At 41.7% G+C, this 21869-nt stretch overlaps 2 protein-coding genes across 4 annotated transcripts in view; one reads left to right on the forward strand and one right to left on the reverse strand.

Moving 5' to 3' along the window:
• The first annotated feature begins 6330 nt into the window (after positions 1-6330).
• Fip1 (Factor interacting with poly(A) polymerase 1) lies at positions 6331-8837 on the forward strand. Its single transcript, XM_076805823.1, has 4 exons — positions 6331-6589; positions 7037-7948; positions 8049-8392; positions 8487-8837. Exons 1-4 carry the CDS (start codon positions 6410-6412, stop codon positions 8605-8607), a joined length of 1557 nt encoding a protein of 518 aa, XP_076661938.1. The 5' UTR covers positions 6331-6409; the 3' UTR covers positions 8608-8837.
• Positions 8838-10515: 1678 nt separating this feature from the next.
• The window catches only part of Pum (pumilio), a 168221-nt gene continuing 156867 nt past the window's right edge, over positions 10516-21869 (reverse strand). For all 3 annotated transcript variants that reach the window (XM_076805812.1, XM_076805811.1, XM_076805814.1), the window contains one exon: positions 10516-21648. In XM_076805812.1, coding sequence (XP_076661927.1) covers positions 21333-21648 — 316 coding nt within the window. In that variant the 3' untranslated portion in view covers positions 10516-21332. The remainder of the gene's footprint in view (positions 21649-21869) is intronic.

Here is a 21869-nt window from a genome sequence, read left to right on the forward strand (position 1 = left end):
ACTGTGGAACAAAAACAGTGTAAATAACTAGCAAGTCTTAAATTTTAACTTTACAATGTTAAAGCAAATTCTAAATGAGCAGCTATTAGCTCAATATTATTCCCTATTTGTAAGATAATAAAGTTCTTACAAATAGAGAATAATACCGATTGCCCAGGTCTCACCACGAGGAGGTTGCTGCACAAGAGACCCGAAAGGAAGCCAGAAGGAATTCAATACGCTTCCTTCTTACTCCCTTTCTTACAAGGACGATTTACAATCTTACAAACTAAATTTCGCAGATCGCTAAATGGAAAAGATCAATTTTCCACAGAAAGAAAAGATCACTTTACCATTTAGCGTATGTCGAGTAATTATTGCGGGGCAAAGGGTATCAAAAACGAATCAGGCAGAAGGCTCTGATTCTTTCAAAGAGAGGAACAAAACCGAACTAGAACAGAAGGCTCTGGTTCGAGGGTGACGCGACGCGTACAATGCTTGCAGAGCTTTTTGCCGACCAGTATACGATACCCGACGCTTCACACGGAGAATGATGGCCAGGGACGCCTCCGCCATTTGGTAGATCAACCCAACCCCAACTACCCGCCACGAGCAACGCTGACGCAACAAGGCGACGGTAAGACTTATGGGGAATGAAACCCCTGCTCCCGTCGCGAGTCACGCCAGCGTTGACATGACTTGGGCAGACATTTTACGAAGGAAGGGTTCTCTACCTGGCGAGTACTGCTCCCCGACCATCAATTCTCCGTGCATCCACGCCGAATATCGCAACGTGGACCGGTTCAAAACTTGCAAGCAAGGTCCGACACAGCAGAAGGCTGTGTCGGAGTTAACAAACGAGTCGAGGAAGTGAAATTACGGCAATAATTACTCGACATAATTACAATGACGATCGTCATTCTCAATGAGCAGCTATTAGCTCGATATTATTCTCTATTTGTAAGATACTGGAAGTTCTTACAAATAGAGAGTAATACCGATTGCCCGGGTCTCACCACGAGGAGGTTGCTGCACAAGAGACCCGAAAGGAAACCAGAAGGATTTCGATACGTTTAATTCTGATTCTCTTTTTTACAATGACGATTTACAATCTTACAAACTAAATTTCGCAGCGCATGTCGAGTAATTATTGCGGAGCAAAAGGTGTGAATCGGAGAGGCAACCTCCGATCCACTGGAGATCAAGACCGAATCAGGCAGAAGGCTCTGATTCTTTCAAAGAGAGGAACAAAACCGAACCAGAGCAGAAGGATCTGGATCGAGGGTGACGCGGCGACTTACAGCAGGGAGGATTTTACACGAGTGAACAGGTCTCTCGAACATCCCTCTCAATGGATCTACGCCGAGCACCGGTACCAACCAGTCTGGTACATACAAGCAAAGTCCGACACAGCTGAAGGCTGTGTCGGAATCAAAAATCGAGCCGAGCAAAGTCAAGTTAGGGCAAAAATTACTCGACATATATACAATACTAACGAACAAGCTTAATAACTAACGCACGAACTTAAGTCGAGCAATTATTGCGAGCAAAAAAAAAAGAACTAAGTCTAACAAGTCTCTGAATAACAACAGAGAAAATAAAAATGGAGCACAAGGCTCAGATTTACGAAAAAGAAAAATGAAAGAAGCGAACCAGAGCAGAAGGCTCTGGTTCGAGGTTGACGCTACCAACTGGTCATAGAAGAAGGCTGTGACCCAAATGACCATGCGAAATTAACGAATTGAATCTAACACAATAATTGCTCGACAACTAATAATAACTTATAAATAATGTGAAGTCTTCGTACGATGCGTTGTCTTAGTTCGATGATAAATTTCTGCAACTACGGTATATACAACTACGGTACGGCCTACCTAACATGCACAAGAGTGCGAATCTAACCGGCTCACGAGAGCCAAACAAACCCCGTACACAAGTACGGCCTAACCGACAAGAAACTAAGAGTAGATGAAGTCAGAACTTCAATCTACCGAGGTGGCGCTTCGGGTCGCCCCGGGTTCGCCAATACCCGTACTCACCCCCAGCAGTGAGTCCCTGAGGGACCTCCGTTCGGAGGAATGCCAATTTTAAACCAGATACATAAATTTTACAAGAGGGACTTTTGAAAGTTTAGAAGTAATTATTCTTAATGAAATTAAGACGCAACGACCAACAAGCTACGGTCGCCCGGGTTCGCTAAACCCGTACTCACCCACGGCCCGGCCCGTGAGTGAGTCCCTGAGTGACCTCCATTCGGAGGAATACCAATTTTCAATCAGATAAATAAATTTTAGAAGAGGAACTTTTGAAAGTTCAGAAGTAATTTTTAATTGAAAAGTTGAAAAATCCCAATCAAAAATAAATATAGCGAAATTAGGACGCAAGAAACAACAAGCTAGGGTCGCCGGGGGTCGCAAATACCCGTACTCACGGCCCACGGCCCGGCCCGTGAGTGAGTCCCTGATGGACCTCCATTCGGAGGAATACCAATTTTATGTCAAAAATATAATATAATTTCAAAATACCAATTTTATGTCCAAAATATAATATAATAAAATTTCAGAACACTAATTTTATGTCAAAAATATAATATAATTTCAAAAAAAGAAACTTGTCAAAAATTCCGAAGCAAATTCGAATTAAAAATACAGAAATAACAATTGACGGCGTTCGTTGAGTAAACACGTATTCCAAAATAGAAAATGTATATTTGTATTGTCACTTACCAGTTGCTGAAAGTTGACCAAGGTCAGCGGAGACGGCTTCCAGGAACCGCGGGCTGACCGCAAGGTGGACCAGGGTTGACCAGTGATGTCCACTGCAGCTCTGGAGGATCCCTGGTCAACTCGAAGGTAGGCGAGGGTAGGCCAGGGTGGGCCAGGGTAGCTCTGGAGAACCTCTGGTCAACTCCAAGGTCGGTAGCCCTTCTGGTCCCGGAGCACCTCCGCTCACTCCTGAGTGCGCACTACGACTGACTGACTGAGCGCGGACGCCGTGGTGGGGTGCGCAACTCCCCCACCCCAAACTAGCTGCGCCAGATTTCGATCGCCGCGATAGTAATTATTGATAAATTTGTTATTTCTGGTTGCTTAATGTTTATAACAATTTCTTTTGTTAATGGTATCAACAAGCACTCCCTTGACCATCTTGCCATCTAATTTTTTAGTAAAAATACCTAATAGAACTCGAGATACAGAGTAACTTTTGAACCATGAATATTCGCACGTATTAATTTATCGAACACATTTCACTGATAAATTTATTATTTATGGCTGTTTAATGTTTATAACAATTTCTTTTGTTAATGGTATCAACAAGCACTCCCTTGACCGTCTTGCCATCTAATTTTTTAGTAAAAATACCCAATAGAACTCGAGATACAGAGTAACTTTTAAACCATGAATATTCGCACGCATTCATTTATTGAACACAATTCACTGATAAATTTATTATTTCTGGCTGTTTAATGTCTATAACAATTCCTTTTGCCAATGATGTCGATAAGCACTCTCTTGACCATCATGCCATCTAATTATTTATTAAAAATAAATGAAAGAAACCAAGATATAAAATAACTTTTGAACCATGAATATTCGCACGTATTAATTTATCGTAGAAAATTCACAGTTAAATTTATTATTTCTGGCTGTTTAATATTTATAACAATTCCTTTCGCCAATGATGTCGACAAGCACTCCCTTGACCATTATGCCATCTAATTATTTATTAAAAATAAATTATAGAAACCGAAATATAGAATAACTTTTAAGCCATGAATATTCGCACGCATTAATTTATCGTACGAAATTCACAGTTAAATTTATTATTTCTGGCTGTTTAATGTTTATAACAATTCCTTTCGCCAATGATGTGGACAAGCACTCCCTTGACCATTTTGTCACCTAATTTTTTTTAGTAAAGATAGATGATAGAACTCAATATACAGAATAACTTTTGAACCATGAACATTCGCACGCATTAATTTATTGAACACAATACACTGATAAATTTAATATCTCTGCTTGCTTAACGATTATAAGAATTCCTTAAGGAATTAAGAAGTTAAGTTAATCTAATTTAATTTTTTTCCTTAATTCCATAAGGTCACTGGCGTACTCCCACATATCGTCTGTGATATTAGTTCCACATTATTAGTTCTGACCGATACGGTAGGATGACACAGGAATGGTAAGGGAGCTCTAGTGCCCCGCGGCACCGACGAGATATACAGGGTGGCCCACATAACTCTGAACAGCTCAATATCTCGAAAACTGTGCTATCGATTTTAAAGTTCTTAGTCTTAAATTGCATGGAACTGAAGGGCCTTTCTGACTACATAAACGTGAAGTGGCCTCCCTTCCCCTTTAACGGGGGAGGGGAGGTACCTTTGTAATTTTAAATGGAACCCCCTATAAAATGTTACATATTTAGATTCTACCGGAAAAAACAAGTCAATTTTGTCTGAAACATTTTTTTGTCAGATACTTCCATGATGAGATATAACAGTTTGAAGTTTCGAGTTGTAGGTACTTGAAGCGCTCGGAAATAGCGTTATGGAATTATACGCGCTTGAGTCCTTTGCTCATTCGTGAAGAAACACAGACAATAATATTTACAATTCTTGAGTTTGATTCACTTACCTATGAAAACGTTTTCAGTTTAGAACTGTTATTCAAGCAGTAACATTGTGATTATGGCTACTTTTGACACAGAAGTGAATATGTTATTAACGTTAGATGAATGCCAAAAAAATTATCGGCGTGCAGCAGTGATGTTTTTTGAACGTTATGGGATCAAAAAATGTCATGCAACATTTCAGAATTTAGAAAAGCGGCTTCGCGAGCACGGTGAATTGTGTAAAAAAACTCGCAATAAACCCGCAATAAAGTGGGTCCCAGGTGGGTACTGGGAGCGGTCGGTAACGGCCCCAATGTCGAGATACTCTCGTCGGTTGTGGAACCACAGACGAGGTATAGGAGTAGACCAATCACCCAATTGACCCAATGTATTTTTCTGTCTCACGCTCGGGCGGCTCTAGAGCCCCCGTACCATTCCGTGTCACATCATACCGTATCATCCAGAACTAATATTGTCGAACCGATATTCTACAATGGCGCTGTTGCTGATATAATTTTAAATCTCATGTCGAGGATTCATATGATGAATGAAACAAAAGAATGTTGTTTCCTCTTAAGGAGACGTACTGTTGCCTTCGTCGTTTATTTTCTCACTACAAACGTGAAAGAAAATAATGCAACTACGTTCTCAGTCAGTAGTGAAATAGATTGACATCTTGCAAAAAAGATCAACTACATAATTATTGATTTATTAATTCTTAACTCTTTCGAATTTTACAACTAATATTAATTGATATTTTGGATGATTCTTTAAAGCTAAAGTTTATGTTTTTTAAATGAAATATACATGAAAATATATAGTAAATTTCAATTTAATTTCTTTTTCAAGTTCAGTTACAAAATATATTCAAAATGGTTGCGTATTAATAGTGTTAAAAAATTGTAGAAATGCGAATAATAATTATACGTATGGAGAATTGTTATTTACGTTCAAGGTTTATGAAAATTGTATTTCTATAATTTGGAAACGTAGTATCTATATTTATTAATATTGTATTGATAAAGATAATTGTAGATATATAACATAATGACATCAAATAAAAAAATATAATTTGAACCTATAGTCATAACATCAGATATGTACATAACTCGTCAATCATTTGTATTTGACCAGATTTGATCATTTTTGTGGATCTAGTTCCAACATTTATCGTTCGTCAGCGTAGAGGGCGTAAGAAAACCAGTTGTTTACATGTGAGACACGAAACCCCATATGGTGATTGGTCTACTCCTATACCTCGTCTGTGGTGCTACTATGTGCGACAACACGGTTATCGACCGTTGGTAACGTTTGTCTACCAGTTTGAGAGTTTTGCCGCTGCATGGAATGGCGCTGTACGGACACTTGATCGAAGCAAACGATTCTTGCTTAAGTATGCTTTGTGTCTTACGGAAAAATCGGCAGGAATCATTCGAGTGCCGCTACTTCAGATTTCACTGATGATTCATTCTTATTAATCTTACAATCATTTTACATATTTGAAATAATCGACAATTAATGAACAATGTTTTCAGAAGTTTCGCTCAGCTCTATATGTATCGTTTTCAGAATTATACAATTCTAAACGGACGAATTTAATTTAATCGTTTTAACTGTCTCGTATTCTTGTTTCCTTAGAGAATTATTCTACTCAGATTCTCTGGGTGTATTTTCTGAAAATAATAATGAAGCCTCATAGGTCCTAAGTCTTCCTAAGACATTTGTCGCTCGTTATGGGTTAGCGCGTCTGGTGTACATACTTACGCGCGTCCAGTGCGGGTTTTCATAGTTGTCATGCGGGAGAGCAGGAAAAATGGCGGACGAGAATGAGGATCAATGGTTGTACGGTGACTCCACGGATGGAAAGGAGTACACGCCGATATCTGTGCCACCGGAGAGTCAGGAAAATGATTCGGCACCCCTTACGACCGAGGAAAAGTCTGAAAATGTGGAAGATCAAAATACAGAACCTGCTCCCGAACCAGCGTCAGAGGTACGAGTTTCCTAACCTACATGCCAAGTTGTTGTTGTCATATTTAATTGTACTACATTGAATCGGTAACGACCATCACGCTGGACCACTCCAGTCTCTCTCACACTGCTCAGAATTATTATCTTTTCACGGAAGAAACATACTTTTCTCATAATATCTGACACGCGTCATTTGTCCAGTGACATAACCTTCTGCGTATGTAAACTATACCGCTCAAAACAATTGGGATATATTTTATTTCCATGTAACGAGAAGCAATTTCAATCGAATTGCCAGAGAACTTATAAACATAAATTTAAAATTCATACGACACTAGGAACAATCGATGCGCATTATAAATTCTATGTCTGCACAGTGTAGTGCATTTGTGTTGTTTGAGTAATAGTAACTCTGAACAGTGTTATCGATGTAACAACAATGATACTATAAATATTGCTGTCTCCACAGGCACCCGAGGAGGCAGAACCGCAAGAAGAAGAGTCAACTTCTGCCGACAATACGCAAAACGATAGCAACACAGAAGTAACAAAAAATGGAGTCAGAGAACCATCCAGTCAGGAGGATGGGGAAGCAGCCAGTGACTCGGATTCTGATGACGATGTCCACGTCGTCATTGGCGACATCAAATCGACCCCTGCTTATGGTAGCCTTAACATTAAAAGGGGTGGATTGCTTACAAACGCATCTGGAGTACCAGACAAATTAAACAAACAGCCAGGAAAGTTCAGTATAGACGAGTTCGAGACGATAGGAGTCATCAATGGCATGCCTGCTCACGAATTCAATCTAGATCAATTAGAAGATAAACCTTGGAGGCAACCTGGAGCAGATATCACAGATTATTTTAATTACGGTTTTAACGAAGAAACGTGGAGGGCGTACTGTGAGAGACAGAAGAGAATGAGAAGCGAGTCGGGCGTAGGTTTAATATTGAACGCGGGAGGAGGAGGGGGTGGGAATCCAGGCAGTATGAGGGTACCTCAGGTGGCAATAACAAATGACAACAGCAAATACTCGGGTATAATGGGGCCTAAGAGAGCAGGGCCACCTCCAGGAAGGAAGATGGCGGGAACGATAGATGTAATTGGTAGTTCGGGCCTGGCGTCTAGAAGGAACCTGGATAAATCCCCACCCAAAGGAAACGTGATACAAGTCATGACCGCTGATAGGAGAGAATACTCTAGGAAACCAGGCTTTCCAGACATGAGCGTGCCTCCCCCCGGAGCCGGTATGCCTCCTGCGTTCGACATGCCTCCACCCGGCTATCCTGGAGAACCTGCTCCTTTCTACATGCCAGAAACAGACCCCTATTATCAGAGCTACGAGCCCACACAGGATAACCAATGGGGTAACGACCCTGTACGTAAAACTTAACACGCACACAGAGTGGAATATTTAAAGTATGTATCGTTTTAAAACCTGCTGTAAGACGAACTGATCCTTACTTTCGTTATTCCAGACTTGGCAGCCCACGAATTTAGCCATTCCAATGACAGAAGGGGAGGATGATAAGGACACCAGTCCAAAGACTATACCTACCATGGTGCCACCCACGAATATTCCGCCACTGATACCGCCCAGGGATTCCAGAGATCGCGAGAGAGATCGGGAGAGAGAAAGAGACCGCGAGAGAGAATTGGACTCGATGGGAAGGGACAGGGAACGGGATAAGGATAGGGACCGCGACCGTGAAAGGGACAAGGACTCCATGATTCGGGAACGGGACAGAGAAAGAGACTCCATGTCGCGGGACGAGGAAAGAGATCGCGACAGATCTCGATCGCAGTATCGTCACAAAGAACGGTAATAATGCCAATGTATCAGTATCGGCAACATAAGGAGTCAGGCGATTAGATTGAACAGTTGTCGACTTATCCTTTTACTTTGCTCCTTTCAGGCATCGACACCGATCGCGATCCCGATCTCGCAGGCATAAATCGCGATCCAGAAGTCCGAGCCGGCGCAAGAAGAAATCACGACGCTCCGAGAGAGAACGTTCTAAGGAGGAGAGCGAATAAAACGGGAGTTCTGTAATCTACGAACATCAATGGCCGCATTGGCGTGTTAAACGTCGGATGTACAATCTTTTGCTAATGTGAAATGGTCCTTCAGTCGCAGGGGGACATACGTCGACGCGATTACCTTCAACTTACCTCTGACTTTTTCGTTCACATCGTATATGCAGTTTCTAGCCGACAGATGGATTATAAACAGCAACAATAAACTTTATCTTTAATGACACCGACAACGTCTGACTTTCCTTTTGAATGAAAGATCGGCAACGGGTCAGCGAACACCACAGTGTGACTTGCCATTGAATTTATGAATTTATATTATAATGTTATTACAGAAACAGCACTTTATAATAATTAAAAGTAATAGGAGTATCGGTAAATCGCTCGTGAATCGTCCGATCAACGCCGATGTTTGCGCGGCCGAACCACGCATCGATCGACACGCAAGCGTGTGATGGTTGCTTTTTGTTTCCGAAAAATTGAATTCTGCCACGATTTTCTCTCATCGAATGTTTGCCGCTGCTTTTTTCGTCGTACGTAAATAGAAAAAAAAAATGTTACATTTTTACAACCATCATATACACGTTACATTTAGAGTATTGTTAGCTCGTTATGAAATTTTTACTCGGTTATCCGAGATGTCTTGTGATCTGCCTACAAACGAATCTAGTATTCTGGCACAGCAACCCACTTTCCGATCATTCGTTCACCGATTTTATCGATAGACGAAAGAACGTAGATCGCTCCGAACGGATGATGTTGGAGGTGGCAATAAATAAGATATAAGGTAGGTATTTCGTTTATGCATAAAAAAGACAAAACACAAGGACACAGAAAGTTTACAGGTGTTACAGCTTAAAAATATGAAACGTATGCGGTAGCTCTGCTGCAGAAACGACTACCATGTACAGGGCGATTCACAAAGGTATATGTATATAATTAACGAGACTAAATAATAAAACGCGTCTCATTTTTGCACGTATAATTATCCGCTAAATAAACTGTTCGTTACTATTGCAGCATCCTGTAGGAGACTTCTCTAACGACGACCTAAATGGTTTTAAAAGGAACAACTATATCTGGAAATAAACTGTGTACGGTCAGAAGCAACGACTGTTATAATTGAATCACCCTGTAGTCTGATTTAGCTTTGAGATTCTAGTTTCCCGATTTCCGTGAAGCGCAATGGCTGCAACGTTTCAATTAACTCTGCGACGGCATTCTGTTTTCTTAAATTATGAAATATTCAATACTGGAACCATTCGCAGCTTCATTTACCAATCTTTTTTAAACGTATTTTTGAAAATGTTTTTCTTACTTCAATAATTTGAATCGGCAATGACTTGACGGCCTTAGATATTGTTAATTTTATCGATGTACTTAAATTTCACCAATCGTTGTCATAATCGCAGAAAATCATCAGTTTAGTCACAAGTAATTTCCGATTCTGGGATTGCAAGATGTAATATAAGATACAGCTGTTTATTTGACTGACAGATAAAAAAATGACGAATTTGCCGGAGGGTCGAGTCGATGGAGAATTGAATGTCTAACAGAAACGTGCCGTCGCAGGGCTAATAGTTCCTGGGAAAGGTACGTAAGGGTGTTAAAGGCGCAAGTAACGAAAGATAAGCAGAAGGGTGGTGAGAATGCTTGGGAAGCACCAACAACGACGAGAAGGGATGAGAATGAGAAATGGTACCGCGAAGCGAGAATGCGCATGGATCCAAAGAGCGAAAGCTTGCACGAAGACAGAACTAATAGAGGAGGCGGTTAAGTACGGTGTGATAGAACTTCACCGTTTCCTATAGTCTCTGGCATGTATGCTTGCGCGCGTATGTGTGTGTATGTTTACTTTCTATTTGAATTTCTGTTTTATTGTACAATAATAAGTTATTCAGACATCCTCCATTTCACATTATATACTCAGATTCAAAAATCCATTTTATTAACGTTCTAGAAAATATGAAATACAATCGACAAAGACGCTAATTAGTATATATAATAATACCGTAACGACGCGTTATCGTTCCTGGGAATAGTTTTACAATACATATATAATTGGCGGAAAAAACGCATCTCGCGTGTCGGCGTCGACAGAACGTACAAACGTAGAAGCCGGAGAAACGGAAAACTCTTTGGACCTGGGCAATCTGTGAACTGCCTACCACCACGAGTCGAAAAGAAAACTGTTGCGTGTACACATCTCTATGTATGTTTTTCTTCTGTTTTCTTGCTCGCGAACGAATATCTCTCTGTCTCTCCCGATCAGACCGGCAAACGAAAAAAGAAAATAAAAACGGGGGCGGCGTGCGCGGGAGGGTGGAAAAACGCGATCGCAACGAAAGAAACGAGAACGTTTCGGGTGGGGGGCGGGGAAAGTACGAAATCATAAACAATCGTTCGCGTTTTTTGGGGGGAGAGGGGGTTTCGTTAGGTTGTCCTTTTTTTACTCGGTTGGCTTTTGCGCGCGCGAGCGCGCATGCTCGTAAAAAGTGTTTTGTCCGCTGGCGAATTTTTTTGTATTTTTCCCCCTCGAAAACGAAAGTTTTCTCGAGGTCCGTGACTATTTTTAAAAAATCTACGCTTTTCTCTTGTCTCTTTTGTTTGTTTTTTTTCGTTACTGTAAACGGGGGGCGGGTGGGGCGCGTGGAGGGGCTGGCGGGTAAAACGACGTTACTTATTATTTATTACAATGGTTTTCCTTTTCTTTCGGGGTGGCGGGTTTTTTTTTGTTATCCTCTGCGTGGTGCATTAATTTTGTATAAACAGTTTCGATTTTTCCTCTTGTTTTCCGACATGCTCTCTCTCTCGTTACTTTTTGTCCCTTTCCACTTTATGTGTGTGTGTGTGTTTGTTTGTTTCCTTTCATTTGTTTTTATTTCCCTGTTAAACGTTCAGCATTCGCTAGTTTTCCTTTTTTAAAATGGTACAATGACGTGTGTTGTTCGTCTCTTTCTTTTCTTATCATCATTTTTTTTTTGTTAATTATTATTATTATTTGTTTGTCTCTTTAATCTACTCGCACTGTTCTGCCTGCTTGTAAAAAACATCGTCGAAAATGATTCTTCTTCGTGGCTATTTCATCGTTTCTACTACGTTCTATACACTAATATACAAGTTATGCAATTCTTTTAGTTTTAGTTTTTTTTTTCTTTAATCCGTATGCCCGTCCATCCCACTTATCTAATTTATCCGCTAATGTGGAATACATTTTTCTTGCTCTTTTATATCCCTCTGTGATATCTACCGTGTGTCCCAGAAGCATCACCGGCTCGTACATTGCTCGCGCGCGCGCACGGACTCGCGAAAAATTTTGCCCGCGGCTCCTCGGACTCTCCTCGGATTCGGATCGAGAGCCGCGGCTCTTCGAAACTCTCTGTTCGATCGTCGAAAAGAAACCAAAACCAAAAAAAAAAAAAATAGGAAAAAAGAAAACGAAAAAAAAAACCGACTGTTATCCGCCGCGTGTGAGAGGAGATCAGAAGAAAACGGCAAGCGAACCAGACGCGAGAGCTTTCCGCGAAAGCTGTGAAACCAAAAAATGCAAAAAGAATAAAAAAAAAAGGAGAGAACTCGCGAGAACCGAAAAAGGTAAAAAGGAAAAGAACTTAAACCGTCAAATAAACGAGAGAAAAGCAACGAGAAAAAATCGCTTAGAACTTATCACAAGTAATTTCACGCCTCTCCTCCGAACGGTATCGAGTACAACGCAACGTCAAACAATTTACATTACACCTTATTACACTCTTACATATATATTACAACTTACGATTTACCCGACGCGACGCCTTTTCCTTTCCTTTAATCGTTCTCCGAGAGAATGAAAATCGATCGATCGATCGTCCGCGAGGCGGATCGCGTGTCCCGATCCGTATATCATTTTGTTCTTCCTTCTTCTAATATGTATATCAAACACGTGTGTAGATCATATATATATTATATCATTGTCCGACGTGCGTGCGAGTGTGGTAAGAGCCAGTGCGGCGTGACGAACGAGTGTGTACGCATACATATATGACATATATCTGACAAATATATACGATGTGTGTATATATATATGTTCAATTAGCCCTGCGAGTCCGTGGTGGTGTATGTCCGTGGCTGTGGCGAATGTGCGGAAGGGTTGTCTGTTTGCGTGTACGCGAGAAGTTTGCATATTCTTTTTTTTTTCGTGTAAACGTGTATATTATTTTGTTTCTGTATTCGTATATGTATGGCTCTGTGTGTGTGTGTGTGTATGTATGTATGTGACGCGGGGGTGGATAGAAATGACAAGATGATACCTCGCGGTGAGAATAGCGCGCAACTGTACATCAGTCTTAATATCAGGGCGCACCATTCCCGTGGATGTTAACTCTACTTCCTGTTCGAGGCTGCCCTTTAGGTCCTGGCGAACCAACGGGCAGCCCCGTGCCCATTTTTCTTATGTGTCTCCGTTGTCGTTCGACTAAATTGCTGTTCGTACACACAAATACATATAGCGCCATGGCAGTTGAAAACCGGTGGATGATGAAGATGAAACGTGCGGTACGGGGGATGTTTGCGGATAATTGTTCGTCTGTGTAGCGTTCGCTTGGCTGCGTGAGTGCGTCTCTCTCTCTTTCTCTCTCGTGTATGTATGTGTGTGTGTGTGTGTGTATATGTTTCTCTCAACGTGTTGTAACAGAGAGTGTACGTAATTTTTCTGTGTGATTCTCTGTATGTGTGTGTGTTTTGTGTAATGGCTGAATGTTTGCGTGCGTACGATCGAGTGTGTGCTACAAGTGGGAGGTCGCAGATCCTTCATATATATATAATACAATTAGCATGTAGTATTAAAATCATATACAATTGTTACAATATTTAAATAGTACTTATTACATATATATCATATACCGATAGGTTTCAAAGTGTTTTTTTTTCTTTTAGGTATACATATACAGATATATATATATATATATATATTTATATGTATATATATGTATAATCAATTATTTATAGGGTTGCTTAATTGTTTTTCTCTTTCGAATCCTTGTTGCGCGGCCCTAAATCTTTTTCATTTCTGTATCTTTAGCGCATTCTGTTCTCTTTCTCGGTTGTTGTTCATTTCGCAAACAAAAAAAAGAAGAAGAAAAAACATCTCGCAAAAGCCCGCGTGACAAGTGGGGGGCGCGGGTGAAAGGCGACGAAAGAGAAAGAGCGTTAGAGAGATGACGATCGTATCTAAAGTACAAACATCGAAGGTTGAAAAAGGAGCGCAAAAGGGAATTATTACGTAACGCAACGTGTGGGAACGCTGTCGCATTAAATTTGCGAAATCTCTCTCTGTGTGTGTGTCGCTTCTCTTTTTCCATTTCGCCGCAGTGTTACGCCGAATCGAGCGCCTGGGTGTGTTCTCTCTCTTATTTTTTTTTTTCTTGTTTTCCTCTTTCACCGAGAAAGCAGAAATTGTTTTTGATCTTTGCTTGCTTGGATCGGACGATCGAGTTTTGATCGATTGGTTGCTGGGAATTTTCACGGGAAACAGGAGCGGGGGAAGTGGTGGGGGTGGTGGTGGGCACCGTGATCGAGGACGTGTACAGTGGGTCTTTCGACGACGAAAGAAAAGCGAGGTGAAACGGTGATTTCTTTTTGTCTCGAACGGTTCGTTCTATGTACAGAGAGAAGTCGGTACCGACACGGTGGTGCCCCTCAATGTCGCGAGATCCCTCGATCATTCGGAGATCCATCGATCTCCATCGGTGTTCGTTACTTTCATTTTTGTCCACCGAGGGATCCCGCGGTCGCGCTGTTGCGTTACAAATCCCGCGAGCCGGCAATCCTGTGTTCGTCTAACAAAAATAATTTTCGTTCGAGCTCGCAAACGTGGGAATTTACAAAAAACGACCATACCAAACCGTGTGTACATAGGGGGAATACTGTGAATTGTCTCGCACACTTTTACATATTTTACAAAGAGTACAACACGCTCGAGGCAACAGGATTTATTGTATACGTAAGAACGATTTCGCTGGCTGGACGACGAATCGCCTGTTCTCGATTTATTCTCCTCGCAAGGAGACGCCGTGGATCGTAGAGATCGCGCGATCCGTAACGCAACAGCGAACCGAACCACGAGAGAGAACTAACATCTATTCCGTGTGCGTGCACCATTTTTGCCTATTTTCGTATTTTTGTCGTCGTGTCGACCGAGAACTGGAAAAAAAAGGATCGAAAGACCGTCGTCCCTTTTGTGTTTCGTCCCATTATCCTCGTCTTTCTTTTCGCGATGTGTCCCGTGTACTTTAACGAATGTGAATGCGTATGGGCGTATGTGCGATTGTGTGTGTGTGTGTGTGTGTGTGTGTGTGTGTGTGTGTGTGTGTGTGTGTGTGTGTATGTATGGGGTGGGGTGTATGTCTTTCTGCGTTTCTTTTTTTTTATACACGGTGCACGGGCACCTCGACAAAGTCGTGCAACCAATAATTATTTTCCTTTCTCGCGCGCTATATAAAAAATTTACACTATTTATAATCAAAAAATCGTTCAAGAATTTGTTGCTTTCCCTTCACTTTTGTTTCCTTCTTCTCGTTCCTCAGACGTTTCTTAAGTAGATATATGTATGTATATATATATATGTATACATATATATATATATATATATATACACATATATAAATATATATAACACGACAGCAATTAGGTGGTAAGGCTATTAGCTAAACGTTCGTTATTAATAAAAACAAAAAAGAGTGAATGGAGGGTGGGAGTTCGAACCGAAGAATTTTGCATCGTTTCGTCGCTTTTCTTTCATGAGAAGGATCGAAAACGGGGGTGGTGGAGGGGGGTGGGGTAGATATAGCCGAGGCGTAAAATGAAAATGTTTGCGGGGGTGGGGTGGATGTGTTCGTGTGTACTTCGTATTTATATGTACCGTATTTATAAAGCGTTATATATGTGAGCCTGCCATACGCGTGTTCTTTATATATATATGTATATATATATATATATATGTATGTATGTATGTATATTTATATTCATATTTATATAGAAGTGTGTATCTAGCAATCATTAGTAATAGCAATTAATAATCAATGAAGGGATGGTCGTTAATCAAACAATATAGGTAATGATAATTATAGAAATTAATAATAATTATTATAATAATCGTATTAATCGTAAGAATAATAATTAATAATAATAATAATAATTAATAATAATAATAATAATAATAAAAAGTATAGTAGTACTCAAATAATCTTAGCTGATAAGACATGAGATTTTGCGTTCGAGTTTCGCTTCTGCTATGACTTTCGGTATTCATTGAAAATTCGTTTTTTTTCTTCCGTTGTTCTGCGGGATGTTCCTACTTCGACAGGGGGGCGGGGGGAAGATGAATTATTAACATCGATGCTTCTATTACAAAAAATGATAGACGTTCGTTTTCCGACGTTCTTGTTAATTTACAAATGATGACGAGCGCGATTTACAACGGACGAAGGAACTATCGTCATTCCTTATCTTTAAATATTAGTAAACGCATTTAACGTCGTCCCGTGCGAACGACCAAAAAGGCTAATATCCTGTCGACCGAGGGCTGTGAAAGAAAAAAAAAAGAAGATGGCGGTTGGAATGTCTCTGTCTGTATACGATCGAGAAGTTCAGCGTGTTTCCGGGTGACGTATATATTCGTGACAACATGTACAACAGTTTCTGCTATGATTTTTCTGTTTTCCTTTGATTTCCGCGGCTCCGAAAAAATAAAAACGAGCAGCCTCCTCTCAGCGCTTTCCGAAACGATCGACGAACGACAGAACGGGCGAGGGACGAAGATCATTTTAGGGGGTGTGGGGGGGAGGAGGGAACGACAACACCGATTTATTTTCTATCCTTCTCCACGAGCACCGGCTAACCGATCGAACGACCTTGATCTTCTGATCGGCGATTGATCGACCTCTTCCGATTCCGAGAGAACGGCGGAGCGGATCGAGCAACGCAAAAAAGAAAAAAGAGAAACAAACCCCGAAAGAAAGACGTCCTTGAACACGCTAGAAGTCGTTTTGCCCGTTAGAACCACCAGCCGCAGTAAGTAATCACCGCGCGAAGAAGAAAGAGAAAGAGAGAAAGGGTACCTAAGAATTTGTCAATTTCGTTAATAAATCGTTATTTACAATATCTTACAAAGAAAGCGGCTACGTTTCTTCCTCTTCTTTCCTTTTTCACTTTCGGAACACCTCTCTTCCGCACACACACATACACGCGCCTACACCGTGTCCCGTTCCCGTCCTTTTTTCTTTTGTTATCCCCGTTTCTTTTGTACAAAAATCACGCGACGGGCTCTCTCGAGTTTTGCTTCGCGGTTTACTCCCCTTTTTTTCGCTTCCGTTTTACTTGTCTCTCTCCGGTTCCTCCGTTTCCCTTTTTCGTCGTTCTCGTTTCCTTCCCGGTCTCCTCGTTTTGTTTCGTCTTTTTTTTTTGTGTTCGTTTGTTTAGAATTCTACATTATTTAACACCTACGCGCACGCGCGCGCGTCTCTCAACGAAATTATAATACATTGTACACAGCTTTAAGATTACAAACTCGATCGATCGTCGACAACGTTTCTGTATAGAAATTCGGGGCAGGGGGGGGGGGCGAAAGGGGCATGTCCGTACGAACGTTCAATTTAAAAAACCCGGCGAGATCTCCCGTTTGCTTTTGTACAGTCGTCGAGGTGTGGACCGCACCGTGCCACCCTCGATCGAACGATAATTATATATACACACGTATGATATACTCGTGAAGCGATTTCGATGAATATGCGATCCCGGTGTGTGCCTCGAGAACCTGCGCTCGGAAACTCGAGAAAGAAATCCTACGACGCGATCGTTCTACTCGTGTCCCCGGTGTTACCTCCTGGAGAAGGCCGCGTCCTCAGCCAATCAAATTATCGTCTTCCGAAACATAACAGCTCCTCCAAAAAAACCAATAGAAAGTCCTCGAAACGCGGAAGAATTGTTGTTGAACGAATTCTGTTGCGATTTATTACAGCAGAGCGACCATGCTGTTTTATTAGCCGTACCCCTTCCGTAAGATCGAAATAAAATTCTATTCTTCAGTAAAAAAATATTCAAACATTATTAAGAACGCATATGCAAACGGTAAAACGGCTCCTAAGTATCATAGCAGCGGAGGAAATTGCACCGAAAGGGTCGGCGCATTAGTACCAATTGAAACAGTACAGTTAGAAGATTTCCAACTGTACTGTTAAAGATTTTACAGAAATAAAATTGTTTGCAAATTGAGTGGACGTATAAAATCTGCAGCTTAGCGATGGACTGGGTATGAATTTTATTGTTTTGCTGAATTTACCATGAAAACAAATGGTCGCCCTACGATATAATAAACCATATTGCTTGTAATTCGCAGGATTTGAACCGGTTGAAAGAGGAGTGGAACGAACTCGGACTTGTTCTAAATCGACTGGGGATTCAGAGGACCATAGTCACCGCGTTGGAAACGGCCGATTGATGGAAAGGGGGATCGACTATGCTGAAGATCGGAGGAAAACCACGAAAACTCCGGGGAAACTGCTGAGAGGCGCTCTTTCCAACCGTCTCGATGGGTGTGATCGGTGTGAAATATACAAATCGAAATGCTTCGGTGTAAACACACGCGTCTAGGACGTATCCGAACGCGTATGTATGTATGTCTGTATGTATGCACGTATTGTATATATGTATGTGTGTGCGAGTATGCGGGTGGGGATGATGCTGCGCGAAACGAGATATAGATACACACGCGCTGGGAACATATGAATTTCCTGACGCTTTTCTCGTGCGTTTGTTTCCTTTTTTTTCCTTTCGAGAACGCGTTTATCGTTTTATACAATGTACAATAGGGTCTCGGTTACGTTCAAAGAACACCGCGGTTCGCGGTGGGCTGCGGTTTGCTTGATTTGATCTTTTAAAATGGGGGCTACGGGGGTGCTATGGGGGGATGGGGGAGCAGGGAATCGGTGAATCGAATGAATATCCGAATGGTAAACGATTTCTTTCCTCTAGAGCGTCTCCTTTGTCAAAAAATGTCTATATATCTTACAACTGGAACGATGTGTGTTTGCATGAGAGGGCGAGGGGGGTGGATAGAGAGGGGTGGTTGGGTGGTTAGTTAGGGTTGGACGGGATCGATGGGATGAGGGGGGGGGGTATGTGTGTGTGGTTCAGACCATTCTAATTGCGGCAGGTGAAAGGGAAATGTATATAACGTTTGTTGATCGAGGGTCAGCAGCATTAGAACGTAAATCATATTTAAATTTAATATAATTAGTAATTATTATAATACACGATATTCACAAAGTCCGTTAAAAAGGAGAGAATTCCCGTGAAAAATAAAATTATTCATTGAATTTACGGTTCCTCACGATAGGGTTTGTCACGTCGTACCTATACACATTTGTTATTTATTTATATCACAATTTACAAAATTCGAGGATCATTGGGGGACGGATAGAGGAGGAGGGAACGGGGATACTGGGAGAGGGATGCAAAGGGTGTGTGTTTAGGGGAGCAAGAGGGATAAGGGATTCGAGGGGAGAAAAAGGGGGATGTAAAAAGGATCGTTTTAAGAGAGTAGAAAAAAATGCTCCGCGCTCAAAGGCGACAAACGTAAAACGAACAAAGGAGAACCGTGCTGACGACTTGATGTCTCTCCTCATTGTTAAATATTATTACTTCGTCAACTGTCATTTCCTATCATTTCCTTTTCTTTCCTTTCCATATCCGTTCTTTATACTCCGTCCTTTCTGCTAAGATTCTCTATCATCGAGAAGAAACAACATGTAATATTATCTCGGTATTCCTTTTTTTTTATACTGATCCGTTTTGTTTTTGTCGAAAAAAAAAATCAAAGCTTCCTTCCTAAATCGAGAATAACGAAATCGATTGTTTTTCCATACAATTTTTTTTCCTTTCCTGTTACGTCCTACACCGTATATATGCATAATAGATATCTATATATATCCTTTCTTTCGCAATTGTCGTTATCGTTTTTTTTTTTTTTGATTTCACGAACAATCTGAAGCAATCAAAGGGGGACAGGGGGGAAGGGGGGCAGATCAGCGGTCAGGTCTGAGTTACTCAGCTTCATTCCCATGTCAAACGCTATGCTAGATTTTAATCAACGTATCTGTAGCTCCTAACCATCTATCGAATCTGAACCGATACCGATTCGTTGGTCGTGACGACGCGCGTGTACCGGACACACTCGAGAGGATAATACTACTTTCAGCGTGTGAAGGCGTTACAGTTTCACCGGTACACGCTCGCGACCAATACGTCTCGTGCATGGGTATAGTTTACGGCCATCGCACTCACGTTACAACTCGATATAAATGCATGCAGCTCTAAGATCTATCCTAGCTGTCTAAACACAATTTTTGCCACCTCTTCGAACCTTTTGCTGTTCACGAAACCGAGTCCAAAACGCTTGCTCTTGGAGAGCGAGCGCGTTGTTCTCGTCTTGCTGTTTTCTTAACTCTTTTTCGCGGTTTTTCCTACGTTATATTTTTTTTGTTAGCTTGCTTGCTTGCTTGCTTGCCGGCTTGCTTGCTTGCTTGTTGTCGGTTAAGTGTGTTTTACCAGAGGTCAGAGCTCCGTACGCTCCCTCGACAGAGTGCTGAGTTTCGACAAGGATCGATGAATATAACTTGGCGACGTGTTAGTCGAAGAATGATTCCAATCGCAAAACGAGATGGGGGGTTTGTGGTGGGATAAAAGTATTTTTCTCTATTCTTATTCTTCTTCTTGTTAAAAAAAAAGTCGTCCGGACGTGTTTTTTGTTCGTGCTGTGTGGTTTCTGTTTTCTCAATATTTCTTTCCACGCGAAATTACGTGTTTTGCTTTGTGTGTGTATGTCTGAAACTGATCGATTAAGACGAAAAAATAAACAAAACGAGCGGTGACAAGACGTTCAGTCATCTCAGCACTGCAGTTTCTTGTTCACGATTCAAGCTCGGTATGCTTGTCTCCAGCCGTACTCGAAGAAACTCGGTTCTCAAGGGTACACGTTAGTTTCGGTGCAACCGTCGCGTCGGCGACACGCGCGACGCTTCTTGTCTCGCGCGTGCGGTCGCGACCCGCTACGGATACAATAACTCTTCGGCAGCACGTTAGATTACTAATAGAAAAAATGCACTGCACCTCTAACGTTATTCTACAAAAATCGTTCTCCTACTTTGACACGCGTACGACTCTCCTGAAGCATCCGTGTGTCATGGCGTCGCGCCCCGCGGCCCAATGATCGCCCTCCTCTTTTGTTTTAACTCTGTACAAACGTGCCTTCTCTCTATCTTTCTTTCTTTCTTTTCATCTCATTATCTCTATCTCTCTCGCACTGTTATTGTTTCTTCGGTACCATTTTTTTTTGTGTTGCAAAAATAAGAAAAATCATCTCGGTAATTCTTCCTTTTTTCAATGTCGAGTCTCGTCTTAATCGCGATTACAGTTAGTCGGTCTTTACAATTTCCTGGGATAGGAAAAGAAGGGCGAACGGGTTGGGACGAGCGGGCGCGGCGCTATGGAGAACATCATCTATCTCTTGTCCTCTCTCGGTTGTCCTCGTCCATTATAAATAAAAATGGCGATATAAGATACGTTGCAATAAATATTTACGTAGGTCTCTCTTCTCGGTACGTGCGTTATGTTCTCTTCTGTCCCTATAAGACGTACGAGGATCCCGAGCGGTTGTTGCTCACCGAGATCATAGACCAAGACCGAGACGCACGTTTTTACAGGACCTGCGTTGGCTGCTGAGCTGGCGTCGAGACTGTGCCAGCAGCAGAAGCAGGCGGTCCGATCGGACCCAGATCACCACCGCCGCTCGAAGCACCGGCGGGCGTCGCGACGCCCATTGCCGACGCCGTCTTCATGAAGAACTTCTCCAGCTTGACGATTATGTGCTTCCCGTAGGTGTACTTGCGCAGGCTTCCTAGGTGAGGGCGGATCTTGTGCATCAGCACTTTGCGCTGCGCCGGCTCCGCCACGTCGATCATCTTCTGCACCACGTAGTTCGCGTACTGGTCCTTCATCATCACGTTCAACGCGCTGTTTCGCAACGTGTCATTAGTCATTATTCTACTAGGGCCTTTCTACTCGACTGGACCGTGGATCTCTACGTTGAAGCCTCTGCGTCGCTTGCAGAACATCAGCAATTAACACTTTCAGTGCCACGTTTATTTTTTTACTGAACTTGAAAATCAATTTTTACTACAATCTATTAAACAAGCCAAATTTTATGGAGATCTACAGGCTGTAAGAATATTATC

This window comes from Halictus rubicundus, chromosome 2 (assembly GCF_050948215.1).
Source record: "Halictus rubicundus isolate RS-2024b chromosome 2, iyHalRubi1_principal, whole genome shotgun sequence".
Lineage (NCBI taxonomy): Eukaryota > Metazoa > Arthropoda > Insecta > Hymenoptera > Halictidae > Halictus > Halictus rubicundus.

What these genes read in the sequence shown, in the direction of transcription:
- Fip1 (XM_076805823.1), top strand. Translation starts at nt 6,410, where the DNA reads ATGGCGGACGAGAATGAGGATCAATGGTTGTACGGTGACTCCACGGAT. An exon ending in CTCCCGAACCAGCGTCAGAG is followed by an intron (nt 6,590 to 7,036) that starts GTACGAGTTTCC and finishes CTGTCTCCACAG; the next exon opens with GCACCCGAGGAGGCAGAACC. An exon ending in CAGTATCGTCACAAAGAACG is followed by an intron (nt 8,393 to 8,486) that starts GTAATAATGCCA and finishes TGCTCCTTTCAG; the next exon opens with GCATCGACACCGATCGCGAT.